The sequence below is a fragment of the Alosa sapidissima genome, chromosome 10 (genome assembly GCF_018492685.1).
Source record: "Alosa sapidissima isolate fAloSap1 chromosome 10, fAloSap1.pri, whole genome shotgun sequence".
Lineage (NCBI taxonomy): Eukaryota > Metazoa > Chordata > Actinopteri > Clupeiformes > Clupeidae > Alosa > Alosa sapidissima.
This window is the reverse complement of record NC_055966.1, coordinates 1,496,983-1,515,364: the sequence shown is the minus strand read 5'-3', so window position 1 is coordinate 1,515,364 and position 18,382 is coordinate 1,496,983. Positions and strand designations below refer to the sequence as shown.

Below are 18,382 nucleotides of genomic sequence, written 5' to 3'. Positions count from 1 at the left end.
TTGTATCTATTTTTAGACACCTGTGCTAGCAGTTGTAGCTTATAAATAAAATAAATATTAATACAAATTATAAAAACAAACAAAAAAGCATAAAAACAGGTAGGGCTATGTGTGTGTTTCACACCAAATAAACATATTTTCCTCTCATAACTTTTTTAAACCTGGCAATAGGCGTCAGGGTTAAGAAAGCAACACCATTGGATTTTTATATCAAAATTTCAAAAGGCCATGGCTTGAAAGTGGTCAGAGATAAAGTCCTACTGTACTGTAAAAATCTTTGAGTATAAACAAAAGTTTATGAAAGGGGTACATTTACCCATCTAATTTGCCACTGGATGGCAAGCACCTCAAATTATGCACCTTTCAGTAAATACTGGATGAACATATTTGAGCAGGTTTACTTTCTTTTTTGTGATATTACCCACATAACAAATTAACAGGAAAACACCTAAGATGTAGGCCTATACCAACAATAGTAAACTATTACTGGCCTATAACCACAAGGCCTACAATAAACCTGGTCAAATCAGTTCCTACCGAGGGTGACTTTGTAGTTCTTCAGAGCCCTATTTCTACTAGCCCTGCTGTCTGTACCACGTCCATTATGGACACTATCATCACGATTACCACTGCAACCTCCGAGCTATCGAAATAAGCATGGTATGCTTAGTCGACATCGTCGTATACACGCGAAGACGCACCTCCATTCACAGACGCACCGTGACTATCACTGTCAATAGACAATCGATCATAATCTCCAAAAGGATATTCTCCTTCAGAATCAGAATAGGTGAATAGCCTACCCAAGACTTCATCACACGTGAACGTTTTTCAACATTTGGTGTAGGCCTATTTCTGCTTCAATTTGTGCAAAACTATAGCCTGCATCGCGTCATTACAAATGCACGTCTTCGTGTTTCTCGCGTGTAATAGGCTACAAGGTTATGAATCAAGCTCTGCATGTCTAGCAAATAGTGAAGGAGAGTAGCCTACAAATGAGATGTGTCACCGTACTTGGATCTATCGTCTATTTTAATCAGTATCATTGTTTGTCGCAATTAAAAATACCCTCAAGGGCCGGATTGCATTATTATTTTGACATACGTCGCGGGCCGGGATTGGGCTGGATTTGGCCAGCGGGCCGGGAGTTTGAAACCCCTGGTCTATAGGCTACAATTAAAGTTCCTATCGTTCACAACTACTCACAATATGCTATCGACACTAGTTTTGTACAACAATTTGTAGCCCTATTGGTCATGTTAAGCGTTACTTGCAATGTGAAACTAAAATCTAAGATAGTAGAAAATTATGTTTAAAGACAAAATGCACCAAAAATAAAACCTCCGGAGAGGTAGACTACAAATTTGTTGTTGGATGATAAAGCAATGAACATGCTGGTAGGCGTTTGACATGACGTTTGATGGATCCACCGGTTGGTAGGAAGGGAGGTTTTTGGTATCATTCCCACGCTATATTCCGACACCTCCCCCCAGTGCGCATTAACACCTGTGCATAAAATAGTACCCTGACCTAGATCATATGTGACAGTGGCGACCCACAACAAAGGTCTCTTTAAGATTGCAAGTTTGGGAAAACTTCGGTTTCCCAGTCAGTTACAGTAGTAGCCTACAGGTGAGGGAGTGGAGGATAAAGGCCCATTCACACCAAGAACGATAACGATAACTATAACCATAACGATAAAAGCGTTCACACTGAACGATAAACAAAGTCTCTCCTTGTGTTAATGAATGTGACAGTTAAAATTCAATGGGTTCTGATTGGCTATTAGCTTTTTATCGTTCTGAAAGTGATCCCCAACGATATCGTTCTTCATGTCGTTATCGTTATAGTTTATGTGTGAACGTAGTCATTCATATTAACGAGAACGATATTTATTTATAGCTATCGTTATCGTTCTTGGTGTGAATGGGCCTTAAGACTGTGTCGTTTGGGCCTTAAGACCGCGGCGTTGTTTCATCAGTTGTTGGGTGCATGCTAACGCATATACGATGCCATCACCTAGATATAGAGGTCTACCAATCACTGGAACAAGATACAAAACGTCTCCCTACAGTGCTTCACCAGCCTTTAGATACATAAATAGGGCCAAAACGTATGGCTTAAAATGATTTTGTAATGACGGAAAGCGGTGCTCTCACATGAAGAGCTGGCAGTAAGTGTTAAGTGTCAACGCTAACCAGGCGAATAAACAAACCTTGAGAAGGGTAAAGTCATGTGACTTCTAGTTGTAGGCTAGTCTGTTTATGAAACGAAAGGAGCCGTTTTTTTTTTTTTTAAAGAAAGCAAAATAGTGTGGAATATCCCTTTAACCAGCCTAGGCATGGTCTAGGTTGGTCCGTCCCGTTGATGTGGACTGAACCATAACCATAAAAACCCTAGCCAACCACCATCAACTTAGGCACAGTCCGTCACAAACACAAAACAAATGAGCCAGTTAGCTTACCTTAACTTACGCCCCATGTTGCCACCAGATTACCACAATAAAATATCCAAATACTCTTAGGTTGGTCGTCTTCCCAAGGAACAGTAAGTTCAATGAAGTAAACTATCTTCTCTGAATCCGACCACAGAAGTCTTAATCTACTACTCACTTATGTGGAGGTACCAACCTTCATTTCCCACACCTGGCCTTTTACACCTGGCCTTTGCAGAACAAGGTTTATCCCCCTGATGTACAAAGTTAATTTGCCTGACCCCTTTACTAGCTGCTAATGAATTGACTTCTCTCCTTTTATCCTCAATTGCCGCTGCCAAACATTTCAATACCTGGTTGTGACACCACGTATACCGCCCCTGGGTGAGACTGACCTTGCACCCTGATAGGATATGGCAGAGGCTGCCCACACACGAATTTATCAATTTATGCATTTATCATCCTCACCAAACCATTGACTTAAGTTATTGGGATCTTTCCATCTAATCCGTCTTTTTTCCACCCCTTCCCAGTTCACCCACTGCCCTTGTTTTGCCTGCGACACTACTTTAGTACATCTTACAGTCTCCTCCTGTCTATGCATTTCCTCCACTACCATTTTCTTCTTTTCTCCTGCAGAAGCCTTGCTTCACAATGGTTTACTTGCGTCCACCCCTAGGTTTACTTGCGTCCACCCCCCACCCATGCTGCACATGGCCCATTATATCCCTATGCCTCAATGCTGATTGAGCTTGCTTAACCCTTACAACCCGATTGACGCAAAGTGCATCAAAAAACACACCCTTTCTTCTCTGTTACATTGCTCCGGAACTGTTAATCGCAGCGATTTTATTGCGTTACAGAGAAGAAGTGGGGCTTTCCAATGAGACTACGCACTTCTCTGTATGATCAAGTATGAAAATGTAAAAAAAAAAAAAAATTATGAAATTAAATGAAATTGCATCATATTTACAGTCTATACTTCTCTGCGTTCACCTGTGCACCGATTACTCTTGTTTGAATTTCTCGCGACCCCGTGATCGCATAGATATGGCAAGCATATCAGAAGAAAGAGGAGACACAGGGCTATCCATTGGTACCATGTATAAGTGACTGCAAAAAATAACGTCGGATTGAAATGGTACATAGAGGTTATTGGAGTTGAGGTGGGTTTGAAGTTGGGTAGCAACAGTTTGTTGATCATGTCACTCGGTTTCAGGAGTTTGTTGATGGTGATTTTTTTTACTAATCTGCTGCACTAGCAGGGAAGAATTTGCGCAGGCTAAAAAGCGCTTAGTTACGCATTTATTTTTACTTACGCACCCTTATGCACATGGGAGAATTCCCCCTTTAATGTCTATAAACTTTATGCCTCTGACCATCTGTTTCTAATCACCAATATAAGGCCCATAAACATTATGGTAGCATAAGTAAAATGTCGCTTTGTCTGCTACTTGTTGTCTAGCTGTGTGGCATTCTGACACATCCTTAAATTCGGGACCATTAGCCTATCGCTCGTTTCAATTTGGGACCTTGTAATCGAAATTGTCGTTTGTTTATTCAAAGTCTCAAGTCCAAAGTAGCCTGTGCTATTCGAAGTGTTAGTTTATTGCACATCCTTTTTACGTCATTTTTTTAGCCACTGCATACCCGTATCTGTTGGCATGTATTGTTGATAACAGACATGATAATCATCCAAACATCTTGCATCTTGACCCGTGCTTTGCCCTGATTCAGTGCTGCCAAAACTCTACTTACCCTCTTTGTCTCTGTTCTTGCACTGTGCTGTGTGAGAGGGGGAGTGGCTACAGTAGAGCGGAGATAGCCAATGTGTGCTTTTTTACCGATATATTTAATGATATCTTTGCATTACTAATCCAATCAACGTCAGACTTGGCACTGCACTTACTCATGCCCGTAGCAAGACACCTTCCATGTTTGAAATCAATCGGATGAATGGTAATAACATTTTTTTTATCTGTCCCTCTCTTTTTACAGTCCCTCCCCAGGCTCCTGTGATAGAAGGCCTGGAGAGTACTACCGTCAAAGCTGGGACTACACTAAAACTAGTTTGCCTGTCACATGGAGGAAACCCACTGGCTTCCCTTCAATGGACAAAGGTCAGTATATATGAATTAGAGTAATATTCCAAAGCAGGGATGTCACTAGACCTATAACTCTATTGGGGTCATAGGCATCAGTTTAGGTGGGGATGTGATTCAACTACTTTTAGTCATGACTCATTTCGTCCCCACCACATTTTGACACCACTCGGTTAAACTAAATGAAGGACAAATTTCCAAGATTGGCAGCCTACACTGCAATAGCTGTACACTGCTTCATGCATAATGCAACAACAATGTATCTTCAATCTGAAATCGATATTATCGATATACTGCTGTAAAGTTCAATCTACATGAAATGTAATCATATTCTGCACATGTAACCTGCATTGTGTTGAACCTGCGCGATTCAGCCCTGCACACGCCCGGACTCGAACCCGCGAACAGCAGCACCTCGGATCGGGAGGCGAGCGCGCTAACATTTGAGCCAATAGCCCAGGCTACTGGCTCGCATGCCAGCAGCACTTTTGAGGCGTCGGGGAGTGAGGTTTACCAACGTTCCATAAGCACAGCTAAGCTAACTGGCATCCGTTACACACACAGCTCTGTGTCCATCTCCACACCCATTACTCTCGGTGGAATATCTCACAAACTCCTCACTCATCACATGGCAAACCATATATTAGACCTTAAAGAAGCCCTGTCCAGGTCTGGTTATTCCTTCGCTGTTTCTGATAGCGAGCTAGCCATCAAGAAACCAAGCTAAACACATACAGGGCTCACAATAAAACGGTCGAGCAAACACATTGTTCAAGAGACTATCAAACCACATTATAAAAACGAAGTTCACCCAAGGGTAGGCTACTTACAGTTTCAACAGCAACAAAGCCAAGTCGGAGTCCGTTTTGCAGTCTTCTTAGAAACTACAATCTGACTACATTTTCGAGGCGCGATTGGATACTTCCGCTGAGTCACATCCGGATGTGTTCAGACCGCGACCAGAAAGTTGCATATTCGTTTTTTCTGTGGAGAAGCACTAGGGGGAGACGAGGCACCCACCAAACGACCCAAAAACTGTTGTAGAACCATCAGAACGACTCTCAACCTGCATAATTCAGGTCATTTTTGCTAAAATTGTTGCATAGGGCTTCTTTAACGAATATGAGGATATAAAGCAGTCCTCTACAGTAGGTCATTACTGAGTAATTCAGTATTGACATTGCAGCACATTTCTACATGGTCTCCAAACTTTGGGCTGAAATTCTAATGTAATAGCAACCCAAAATAATGAACTTTCTTTCCGTATCAAAAAATCAAACATCGGTCATGGGATGCACAGATCAACTGTGCCTTTGGCTACTTGACATCTTCACATGTGCAAGCATAGCTTACTTCAGGTCACAGGAGTATAAGGCACATTCTTCCTCCAATGGTTCAGTGAGAAGACTTCAGTGAATAAAATTATTTAGCATGAATAAAATATTTGTCAGTATATAGGCTATATTTGGTAACGCTTTAGAATAACATGTGCTTATTAGGTATTAACAGTGCATAATAAGCAGTTAACAATTCATTACTAACAGTTAGTTAACTGTTGTTATCCTTTAATAACATTAACTAACTGTTAACATGCAGCTTGTAAGTGTTAATAAGCAGCTTTTTAAGTTACTTACAAGCATATTTGTTAACAGTTGTAAGTGTTACACAAGCAGCTTGTTAATGGTGTATAAGACAAAGAGGTGGATAACTAATACGCTTATAAGACCTTTCTTACCTATTTGTAGTACATTTTGCAGCCCCCCAATCTAAAGTGAGGACCATGTAGCCTATAGTTCCACAAGCCCAACCTTCTATCTCTCTATATACTGTATCTCTCTATCTAGCTTGGTTTAGCTGTGAAAAATTGTTGCAGTGAGCAGGACCCGAACCCCGGTCTCCCGCGTCAGGGGGTGCATCGCTACTTGTTGAGCTACACTATTGTTCCTAATTTGCTGATGAAAATGTTCATTTTGATTCTATATTCCGATGTTCTATATCATACTAGCTATGCTTTTTACAAATATGTTTCTGATGGAAAAGTGGTGTGGTTAACAAGCATTAACAAGCTGCTTGTTAACACTTACAACTGTTAACAAATATGCTTGTAAGTAACTTAAAAGGCTGCTTATTAACACTTACAAGCTGCATGTTAACAGTTAGTTGATGTTATTGAAGGATAACAACAGTTAACTAACTGTTAGTAATGAATTGTTAACTGCTTATTATGCACTGTTAATACCTAATAAGCACATGTTATTCTAAAGCATTACCCTATATTTTTGTCAATTGCTAAGCCATAGAGCCACTATCATTATTTGTATATTGCCAGATTCTTCACAAATAGGAATAGATATTTCTATTGGCATTCAGATAGAAAGTACTCAAGGATATGTACAATACGCACACCGTTTTCAGTTGCACGGGAGAGAAAGCACGCACAGCTCTAATGTGGTTGTTGGCTTCTGGTAGTACCTTGCTAATTCACTTACTTACTTACAAACAACAGGATTCAGACAGGACTAACAGAGAGACAAACTGACAAAAGACAGAGGAACAGGGGAGTAGAAATACACAGACCAATAGAAACGGACAGGTAGGAACTGGCAGGCAGGCTCTGGCATGGCACAAGCAGACAAAGTCTGGACAGACTCAGGCAGGACGACAGACTCAGACACGACAGACTCAGACTTAGGGGCAGGGGAAGGAACAGGAACGAAGACAGTGACTGGGATGGTGACTGGGATTGTAACGGGGACAGTGACTGGGGATGGGACTGGGAACAGAGACACAGACAGGGACAGTGATGGGCACGGTGACTGGGACAGAGACGGGCACGGTGACTGGAACAGAAACAGGCATGGTGACTAGAACAGACAGGATTGGACAAGACAGGGGAGACAGTGGTGGGTTTGTGAAATGTACATATTTGATACGTGTGCTATTTGTTTTTGCATGTTATTTTCTGGCACATTTACTTGCTTGGTCAGGTGGGGGCGCAATGCAAGGCAGGCCCATTGGGTGTCATCATAATCATTATATATATTAACATGAGAAATGTCAGACCATTCATTTTAAGCAAGGAACATTTCTGATACACTTCCTAGTAGGCTAGATGGTGGCACTATGTTAGGCATGGAAATTACACATGTGAATATCATCACAATAATGATATCCATATTTAAAGTTTCAGATCAATCAGTTAAGGTATTGCCCATTTCTGGCATATTTCCTGCTTGGCCAGGTGGTGGCGCCAGGAAAGCAGGCAGATTGTGTGTCTAGATATTATCATAATCATAATATCTACTAACCTAAGAAGTTTCAGGGTGTTCATTCAGATTACTTTCTGCTACTTTACATTTTACTGTGATGGCATTCAGTAGGTGGCGCTAAAGAGAGGAGGAGAAAAACGCAACCCCCAGACTATGTAGGGAGAACAGTGTGGGGACGGGAAAAAAACACCTTAGCAACATAAGCACATAAACAGTACACTTTACAACATGAAATCACAAGACTTGCAACAGGGGAAGGGGTGTGGGGGTAACCCCCACACCCCCACAACCAGCACAGGCAAGCAGCCATCCGGTCCTGCAGCCATTGTCGACGCTGGTCACAGACCCGTCTGTCAGACTGGGGGTACAAAGCGGCGAAGGCGGGGGATGGGGGGATGGGAGGTGATTGCATATCTGTATGTGTGAGCGTATGAGTTCGTGTAGGTGTAGGCCTGGAGAGTCACTTCGCCTGGCACCATAATCTTGGTGCCTCAGTCCGCAGGATAGTCATAGCGATAACACAGCAAGGTGCCGTGGAGACAACCTTGATCAGGCCCCAGACAGAGTCAACAATTAGCAGGCGTCTGTGTGGAGTGCGGGAAGGAATGCAAGAGCGTCTCACTGCAGTGTTCTTCCAGGGGAGTTGTTGTTCCAGCCGCGGCCTTGGCCAAGGCCAGTGCTGGTTGAGGGGGGGGCCAAAGTAGATAAGATTGAGATTGTTTGGTTTAAGGGCGAGTAGCCGCTTCCAATTTACACGATTACTCTCTTAGTCCATTCTGGTCCCCAAATCGATCAAATTGCCTTTGCAAAGCCGTGAGCTTCTCCGTGATGTTATCCATATTGCGGTTCATCTCTATGATGTAATTCATATTGCGGTTAATAGTCCCAGTCTGAGTGTTGACCGCTCTGCCCACTGCTTCGATCATGACGGGCAGCCTTATTGGGGCTTTGAACAGCTGTCACCATTTTCTGAATTCCTCGATAAACCAGGGCAATGCCTAATCCAATCAGCAAAAGACCTGTTATCATGGTTCCAAATAGGTAGATATCTTCAATGTCCTCCACGAAAAGAGCCGCCAGGCACACGACCCGCCACTTCTCCCATGCGTCCATCGATTAGCCCGCTGCGAATGTTCCGGCAGGGCAGTCAGGTTCCCCCGAACCCAAGCTTCTCATCGAGAAGATGGTGTCAATTGCGTTGAGAGCCCAGTTGATCAAATCCATGATTTTTTAGTTTGGATAGTAGTGCAGAGAGACAGCCTCCATTGTGGACATTTTTATATATTTATTTGTAGACCATATATAACGTGATATTAGTGATGATACCTTACACATTGTAGCTTAAATTGTAGGTTAAATTTTAGTTTGGCTGCGAATTCCTTTCCTATTCAATCTTTAAACAACAATGGAAGAGGAGAGCATACACGCTGCTTGCAAACATAGACAGTAAAAGAAAAAAAAGCTTGCTCCTCTGGTGTAGCCAATGGAAGCATATCTTTGCAGAAGTTCTGTGGCTATTCTGTGTTTGTCCCATACGGTTCGTGCATGATTGTTCAAGGACTGGAAAACAATTGCTTAAGGTCATGGGCCCTTTCTCCTCCGTAGCGTTGAAAATCTTGAGGCATGCATGCCAATAGGACTGTGTATTACCTGGCAAAAAACAAAACCTTTTTTGTCAGATCAAGGAGAGATTTCAGATGTGCAATAACTATAAAAGGCATCTTCATAAATTAGGGTGGTGATGGTGATTGCTATTGAAATGTTACAACCGAATTGTCCACTGAAATCAGAACTTAAACCGCCTCTGAATTCTTAATGGTAAGCAATGTTAAAAATTGTAACCTAAATTATTAATTGCATTAAAGATTGCTTTTTTCATTTAAAAAAATAGATTAGATTCCCCATAGAAACTTTGAAATGAACAAACTGAACAAAAATGTTGCCAGTGTTGCATATTGATATTGATGTATTGAAGAATCAGATGAAAATACAGTTGCTTACATGTAATATGGCTCATAGGCCTACATAATATTAATAACTTAAATGAAAAAATATAGGCCTTCTATTTAGGAGGATTACCCTCGCAAAACAGGAGTGAGGGTCTGTTTGTTTCAAATGAGTAGCCCTCAGAGGTGGAAAGTAACAAAATAAATTGTACTGTAAAAAATGTATTGTACTTCGCTACATCAAAAATCCCATCCGTTACTTGAGTAAAAAAAAAAAGTTAAGACTAACGAAAACAGAAAGGGAGAGAGAAAAAATCGCGCCCTAAACCACTAGCCTAGTGATAACTAGACTGCATTTCCGGCGGGAACTGCAAAAGTGTGCTTGCCCTGGTCCAGTCACCAACGTGAGCAGACATATGCTATGCTGAACCTGGCTTGATCCAGGCATTGTAACAGTGCCTTCCAGTGTTGGAGCAGTGGCAATATCTCAAAACCTCTAGGAGAGGGCTATTCAACTATTGGCTTGCGGGTTGAATGCTGTTCGTTGGATTTTACCTTTGGGCCTGCCTTCGAATTTAGCTTCTATGACTGAGATCAAATCAATAAAATTTCCCGTTTGTCAGGATACTTTTTCACTGATTTATTTAAAAAAAATATGTGTGAATTTTATATATTCCATCCCACAAATTATGTTTTACTGGTTTATTTGACAAATAATCTATATGGATTTGCTCTATAAAGACCTTATGTCTGTTTGGGATTGTTTTGTGAGCCTGGGGTTGTTTTGAGAGCCTATTGATGTAGCCTATCTCAGATGTATCTCAGAATAAAGGAATACTTCATATTACTCTAAACCACCGTCTGTAAATCAACTGTATACTACTGTCTACATTGCACTATATTTTTTGACCTGTCTCTGTATATTTCATCACCTTTCTATACTGTGCCTCACATTGCAACACAGCTCAGATCTTTGGTTGCTATTAAGGCCAATCGTTCTAAATGGATGGTTGCTATGGCCAAAGGCCAGTTCTATCTCTGCCGTTGTCAAGCGGGCATATCGTAGAATTCGTAGAAGGATTAACCTTATCTTATTTGAAACATCTCTATTTTACTTAGCCCACAGTGGGTCCCATTAAGAAGTGGCCACTTCATTCGTGCTTACCGTGATTCACACAGCAGCATTATTAAATTAATCTGTCACCATATGCCTATACCTACGTTTGCAAAGAAAACATTTTAATTTGATTCACATGAAATGTTACATTTAATGTACATGTTGACAATGAGTAGGCTCGTTTTGGTTGTTGGTGGTGTTATTGCATCCCTTAGTTATGCCTACAATGCAAGTTCCCTCGCGATTGGAAGCTCCTGTAGACAATAGTAGACGCATTTCAAAACATTGCGTTAGGAGTTAGGAGTCCTCGCCACTTCTTTTAAGCGGTCACAGACTTAGGTGCTACTTTTAGGGCTAACGTGCTTCGTGAAATACTGTAAAAAAAATAGCAGTCCTAAAGTTACAAGTGACGAAGTTACGAGTGCAAGCAGCTCATATCAAATGACCATGGCATTACGCTAAACAACATAAATCCCAATTAGCAACATACATCTCCTCCCTATAGCTAGCCACACAAGAAATTAATGATACTAAATCTCTGCTTAGCATGCTTCTCCGCTTAGCATTCTAATAACAGAAGGGGCACATTTATGTTGACCACTACAACATGACTCATTATGTCTGTAACGTTAACTGTATAAAACACTTAGTTTTATAAAGGACGCACACCATCCAGCACGAAACCAATATTTTAGGTTCTTGGCCACAAACTCAAAACGTGTCTCTCTGAAGCCCTGTTCTAGAATCTTTGCTCTGAAGGCTGCGTTGCTAGGCAACATCAAATAAACGAAATGAGAGTCTTTTCAAGGTATTCATGGGTTTCATCAGGTCCCTTCCCACAGGTGTATACAATCATGCACCTTGATTATGAATGCAGACTGCATGGTGCTTGATTAATACACCTGTGTAAAGGGACCTGATGAAACACATGAATTAAAAGTGTACGTGTGATTACGAATGGATGTGTGTGGTTTGCAATTAGAATAAACAAGAAATAACATTTCCAATAATTTCCCATAATAAATTACATAATATTTGCACCTTCCTTACTTGTGAAGCTCACACCGTATTTAGTGAAATGAAATACAACGTTGCCACCTAGCGTTCAGATGTATTTAACATTAACGTGACATTTCCTGCTTATTCTTTCGTCAACTCCATGCTTTTAGGAAAACAATCTTTTTATCATAGTTCCCTCTTCAATGAGCGATTACCAGCTCGTTTTTGTAACAGAGATAGCTGTTTATTGTCCCTAGGTTTACAGAAACTATTCATATTAATACGTATGGAGTGCTGCCAACCACCACTCATTACATGGCCCAGAATGCCTTGCATGTCTTTACAACAAAACAACACAGTAAAACCCGTCAACAGTAAAATTGCCCGTAAACATATGAATTTGCATACTTGTAACATTTTTAATAATACTCTCCCATCATGATATTTAACAATAATGAAAAAATAAATTTGAATACCGTCAATGTGAAAATAACTGTACTACGTCAGCAATAAATAGCTAATGTTCTCCCTAACATTTCAGTTCGTAAGTCCATACTATCCCATGGCTGAGCAAGGATTTGATGATTGGTCAAGGCTGGCCAGAGACATTGTGCATACTTGGAAGGCATTGTGGTAGAAGTGCAACTGCAAAGGATAAAGGTGATAGTTACCAAATACCTGTGGGTGGTTTGCCAAATGCTGGAAACTTTTGGAATATTGTCTTTTTTTAGCTTATGCACCCTCACATTGGAGTCCCGAGTTCATATACAAAATTTGGTATCGATAAGTGACAGTGTTCCTGAGATAAGGACAACTTCCTGTTTCGGAGCTTCGCCGCCGATTTCGTTTGGCTGTGACGGGCAAACGCCTCTGATAATCAAAAATCCTTTCTTTAACTTTTGTGAGGCTTGGTCCAAGGATCATGTACGTCAAGTTTCGTAAAGTTCGGACCAAATTTGTGACCTGTGAAACTTTAGTTTCGCTTTCTATTCAATCCAATATGGCGGAAGAATGACAGTGTCAGTGGGGTCAGTGACATCATTTTCAATTTCCACACTACACCGGTTCCGGCCGGACGTTCCGGAGTTGGACCGGTGGCGATATCTCAAAAGGTCTAGGAGCAGGAGCTGGCCAAAAATCGGGCTTACAGGAATAATAAGACAACTTAAGAAGAACAATAAGTGTGCTGCTTTGCAAGCACACTTAATGATCAGCATGTAGGCTAGCCTACAACAGGACATGAATCAAGCTGGTGCCATGCAGTCTTTCTGAAAGTGATGGAGATGGAGCTGGATCACGAGATGCATCAGATTACATGTGAATGTATTTTCCGCTATTTCAATGGGTTGTCTCAGCACTGTCGTTTTAGCACTAATGATTGCGGAGATATTCAAGCAAACACCATGGGATTTCGTGTTTTGACTTTTGTGCTCACCTTTCTTTGGAAAGAAGTTTATTAGCTGTTGTTTCCCCTCATTTTAATGTCTCTCTTTTTCCTGTTTTGGCCTTTTGGTTTTTGGTAACCTGACTTGGCTTTCTTGGAGAAAGACATTGCATCAGCTGCACAACAATTACCGGTCCACTAGGCCAAGTGTTTCCCAAAGTCTGGGTCGCAGGAGATTTTATTTGGGTCGCCAGCACAATTTATGTTGTGTTATAGGCCTAATTGATACCATTTGTCATTTTATACCAGGAAAACTAACAGTTTTCTATTAGGATGTAGTTTGTTAACTACCACACGGTTTTGTCATAAAAGCTTGTTAAAACTGGCACATGAAACTAGGGAGGTGCCAGAGCATGGATATCTACCTCTCAAAATGAAACCGTTCTGTGGGGCGCCTGCCATGTACCTCGCAGTTGCAAACTACAAGGGACATAAATCCGCCTATTTGCACGAACATTAACAGATACCAGCTCCTCAACTTTACCGATTAAAATCTAGTGACCGTGCTGTCAACTAAAGCAGACATCCATAGACCGGACATAAGGCCATTCAATTTGCATGTAGATAGTTTCGTATTATATTAGGCTACAATTTAAATGGACATTTTAAATACTATTCCTCTCGTTTTTTACCTCGCTAACTCCAAAGTAAAGGCGCATTCTTCCGGCTATTGCGCAAAAGCCTCTTGTTCTGATATAACGACTATACAATATAATATAATACAATATAACGACTTGAATTATTTGCTGTTTACATCGGAATTGACGTCCACAGTGTTATGGACCCATTTGTCTGCAACGCAACGTAGCCTACAACATTTTTTTTTAGAAATACAGGAACAGCTTACTATGCTGACGAATGACGACTGCGCATGCGAGGATTGCGAGGATTTCCCCAAACTCATTAAAACGTATCTTTTCAGTAGTCATTTCCAACTGTTCACGCTGATGGTGCTAAAAATGCAACACAACCGTGTTCAAAGCAGGATCTATCTATCTAGATCCTATAGCAATTTATGGTTGGGGAATGCATAGAAAAGTTGGAGAACCTGTGGCCTAAAACAATATTGATGGTTGCAGGGTAGATTTGAAGTGAAATGGGTCGCGATGGTCTGTCATTTTTAAAAAGTGGGTCCCCAGTAAAAAAGTTTGGGAAACACTGCACTAGGCCTACTAGCGATGCTCAACTAAATAAACAAAAGGTAGACTACCTTATGAATCGTGCAGGCGGACTAAACCATTTAGCTCTTTAGCAAGGTAGAGTGAGAGTGACCTTAGACAGTTTTCACTTCCAGTTGTCCACTTCCAGTCCACTGTTCCAACTGAACACAGTTTTTACTTCCAGAACTGTTTAATTGAATTTAATTGAATTGGCTGCCTTCAAGTCTTTCTGGAGCTTTCTCCGAGTGGTCCTTGGCTGTTGGAATTGACTATCCTTCTGACTCCCTGGTCAGAAATATTGCGACGAGATCCTGTGCATGGCCGGTTGATGATGCAGTGATGTTCCTTCCACTTGCAGATAATGGCTCCCAAACTGCTTACTGGAAGATTCTGAAGTTTTGAAATGCATCTGTAACCAGTTTCATTGATATGTTTTGCAACAATAAGGTTGCAAAGGTCTTGGGAGAGCTTCTTGTTTCTTGTGTGACACCTTGGTAATGAAAAACCGTTTTATAGCCCATCAATATGTAGGCTACTAACCAAGCTTATATTAATTTGCACAGATAGAAAGGAGAACTACTCTCTAACTACTTACAGATTCCAGCTCGTTTCTTCCCTTTCCTTGCCTTAGTGCTTTTTCTTAGCGTGTTCAATAATAATAATATTAATATAATAATAAGCTTTATTTGTATAGCACCTTTCATACACAGAATGCAGCTCAAAGTGCTTTACATTTGAAGCATGTAACACAATACTTTTTCCCTGTGTTATTACACTTCATTACACATGACTCTAGTTGTTTGGATTTTTTATGTGTGGATTACCTGAGTTATTACTAATGCCTGGTGAAAATGTTGTGCTCCCCGTATTCCACTTTTCAAGAGCCCTCTCTCCCCCCCCCCCCCTTGTACTTAAAGTACATTTTAAATGAACTACTTTTTACTTTTACTTGAGTAATATTTCATCAAAGTATAGGTACTTTTACTTGAGTACAATATTTTCGTACTTTTTTCCACCTCTGGTAGCCCTTCATATGATTTTGGGTCCTTCAGGTAGCCCTCATTACCAAAAAAGTTGTCGACCCCTGGTATAACTAGTATAATATATGCTTCAGTAAGGGTCGACAACAAAATGTAACTTGCTGAATAAATGCAGCAATTATTGTATGGGATTTTGTAGCTGAATAAAGGCAGCAATCATTGTATGGGATTTTGTAGATTGCTTAACGAAAAGTAATGGTTAGTAACTAGCTCTAGCTATCGCGTCTGGTCGTTCGTTCTCTCTCTCTCTCTCTCTCTCTCTCTCTCTCTCTCTGCCAAACGTGCCGCTGACTATCAAAATACCGATGCGCAGTTTGAAGTTGCACTGCTTGCTATTAAAGGGAATGACGGATGTCATTCTGATTGGTTTAAAGGATGTTACGCCCAAAACACAGCCATGATATGATTAAGAAACATAAGAGCTGCCTTTTTGCTCCAGGTGCCTGACGTTTGATAACAAAGCCACCCTGAATGTGGACTGGACAAACCTATTCGCTAGTGAACATGTGTGTTAGATCACCAAAATAGGGCCCATTATGTGTTTTTTTTATGTGACACTATGCTCCGACAGAACAACATAAATCAGCCGGTTTTAGAAAAAAACCTGCACTTCTACCTCCACCTAGAGCCTGTTATTTTGTTTTGCAAAAATCCACAGCTCCCAGTTCTTCTGCTCCAATCAGAGCAGGGCTGTGTGAGATCTGACTGTCTGGTGCGCACTGACGAGCGCAAACTCGATGAGAGGGTGCTCGGTGGTAGTGGGGGAAGAGCATGAGAGTTGTAAACATTCAAAATTTTGGCTAAGACCCCTCAATCTGTCAGACTTGCCAACTGCAGCTTTATTAACGAAGTACTTTTTTACTTTTACTCGAGTAGGTTTGTCCAATTGGAATATTTACTTTTACTCAAGTAGATTTGGAAGGAAGTAATTGCACTTGTACTCGAGTATAGATTTTCAGTACTCTACCCACCACTGGTCAGTGGCATGTGCTGTCAAGAGCTTCCAGCTATGCATGTTTGTCAACATCGCAAAAACTACGGGTAGCCTACAATTTTCGCACAACTTGGTGGAAAGGTCTAGCACAGGCTAAGGAAAATCAGTTAATTTCTGGAGCTGATCCTACTCAAAGGGAACTTCAAAGTATTTACTATATCGTAGCCCGGTTAGCTCGCAAACAACAGCGAAAATTAAATTTGGAGAGTGGATATCTCTCTGCGGAGACTCTGCTGTTACATTAGATGCACACTCGATCATGATTCGATGCAGGTCATTTTGCAAATGTGGAGACAGCACACAACTTAGGGAAAACATTTTGTATGCACAGTGATAGCCTAGTGTTAATCGCGGACTATAACCAAAGAAAGTAATTTCTGTCAGAAACCAAGAAAAGCGTTTTCTCCATTGTCAAGGTGAACTATGTTCAAACAGTGACATGGTTTAATGCATGGGGTAACGGGACGTGAGTCAAACAGAATATGGGCCTGTCTTTAGTAGCCTATTCCTGAATCCTGTCCCTCTCAAATCACGTTAAATTGTGTGATAAGCAACTAGTATTTAAAAAACATGGCGGATGGCCTACCCCCTCTGCTAAAAAAAAACGAAACACTGGAATGTATTGCCTTTGAATTGATAATCCTTTAAATCAGTCAATTCCTCATTGTTATTTTTGTTTCTCCTACCCTCATCCAAGAATGGGAAACTTTTGTCAAGTAGCTGGGAAGAGGATGTTGTTCAAAGAAGATCCAGGAGCCTGTTAATCTTGATGGTGACTGCAGAGGATAATCAAGCCATTCTGCAGTGTGAAAGTATCAACCAGGTGTCCCTAGCTCCACTCTACATCAGCCATATTCTAACTGTGTACTGTGAGTTTGCCCATGTGCATGAAGTGTGTTTCCACTGGTAACTGCTTTTTGTGGTGGCCTGCTTTTTGTTGTGGTAACTGTTTTTGTGATGGCAAAATCCTAGCTGCCAAGACAAAAAAAAAACAATCCAACCAATCATCAATAATCGAATCCAACCCCTTTTGTGGGTTGTGGCTCAGCACACCCCTGTGTACACAATTACAGAATTTAGTTGGTTAACATCACCAGAGAGGCTGACTTCCCACAATGAACTTACATATTACATAGAGGTGCATTACAGTGCAGTTAGACTGTTAACATTACAGGAGCCACGTTTACATTGACACATCAAATCCGATTAGAAATGGAATAACGGCTTAATCGAAATAAAAATGATCATATAAATACCTCAATCAGAATAAAAATGCCTGATCCGATTAGAATTTTAATCAGCATGAAAGAGGTGGTGTGTCCTATTCCGATTGAACAGCCATGTATTCAATCAATTGGATTGCCTGCTGTAACTTTTCAAGGAAAAGTAGGCAACAACGGCTACTCCGATCAAAGATTCTAAAGCGCTTGAGAGCACCTGATCAGAATAGAACGTACCCCATGTAAACAGACAGCACAAATATTTCAATCGGAATGACAAAAAAAACTGTCCATGTAAACGTGACTATTGTAAGTAAAGCATTGGGTGGCGGTAAAATTGTGTTATGGACACCAAAAATGAAGCCTAGTTATAACTAGGCATACATACTGTCAAAGTTAACATGTGAATTTTGCAATGCATTCGTAAAATGTGTTAAAATGCAGACAGAGTTACTCAGCCGCCTAGTATTGTTGTCATTTCTGAAGAAATGACGTCTTCACTTTGGAGTGCGTTTATAAGTTATGTAAGTATGCGTCGAGGGAGCTAAAACTCCGTTTACATGTAAACAAAAGGGCCAAGCGCATACAAAAGTATGTGTTTATACAAATATCTAGACATGTATAAATGAGTCCTTAAGGTATACCGTAGTAGGTAGC

General features: G+C 40.9%; 1 protein-coding gene across 1 annotated transcript in view; it reads left to right on the top strand.

The window, feature by feature from the left end:
• Positions 1-18,382, top strand: part of nphs1 (NPHS1 adhesion molecule, nephrin) — a 156,389-nt gene that overhangs the window by 51,046 nt on the left and 86,961 nt on the right. The window contains exons 7-8 of the mRNA XM_042107343.1: positions 4,433-4,554; positions 17,203-17,374. Of these exons, the coding sequence (XP_041963277.1) occupies positions 4,433-4,554; positions 17,203-17,374 (294 nt within the window). The remainder of the gene's footprint in view (positions 1-4,432; positions 4,555-17,202; positions 17,375-18,382) is intronic.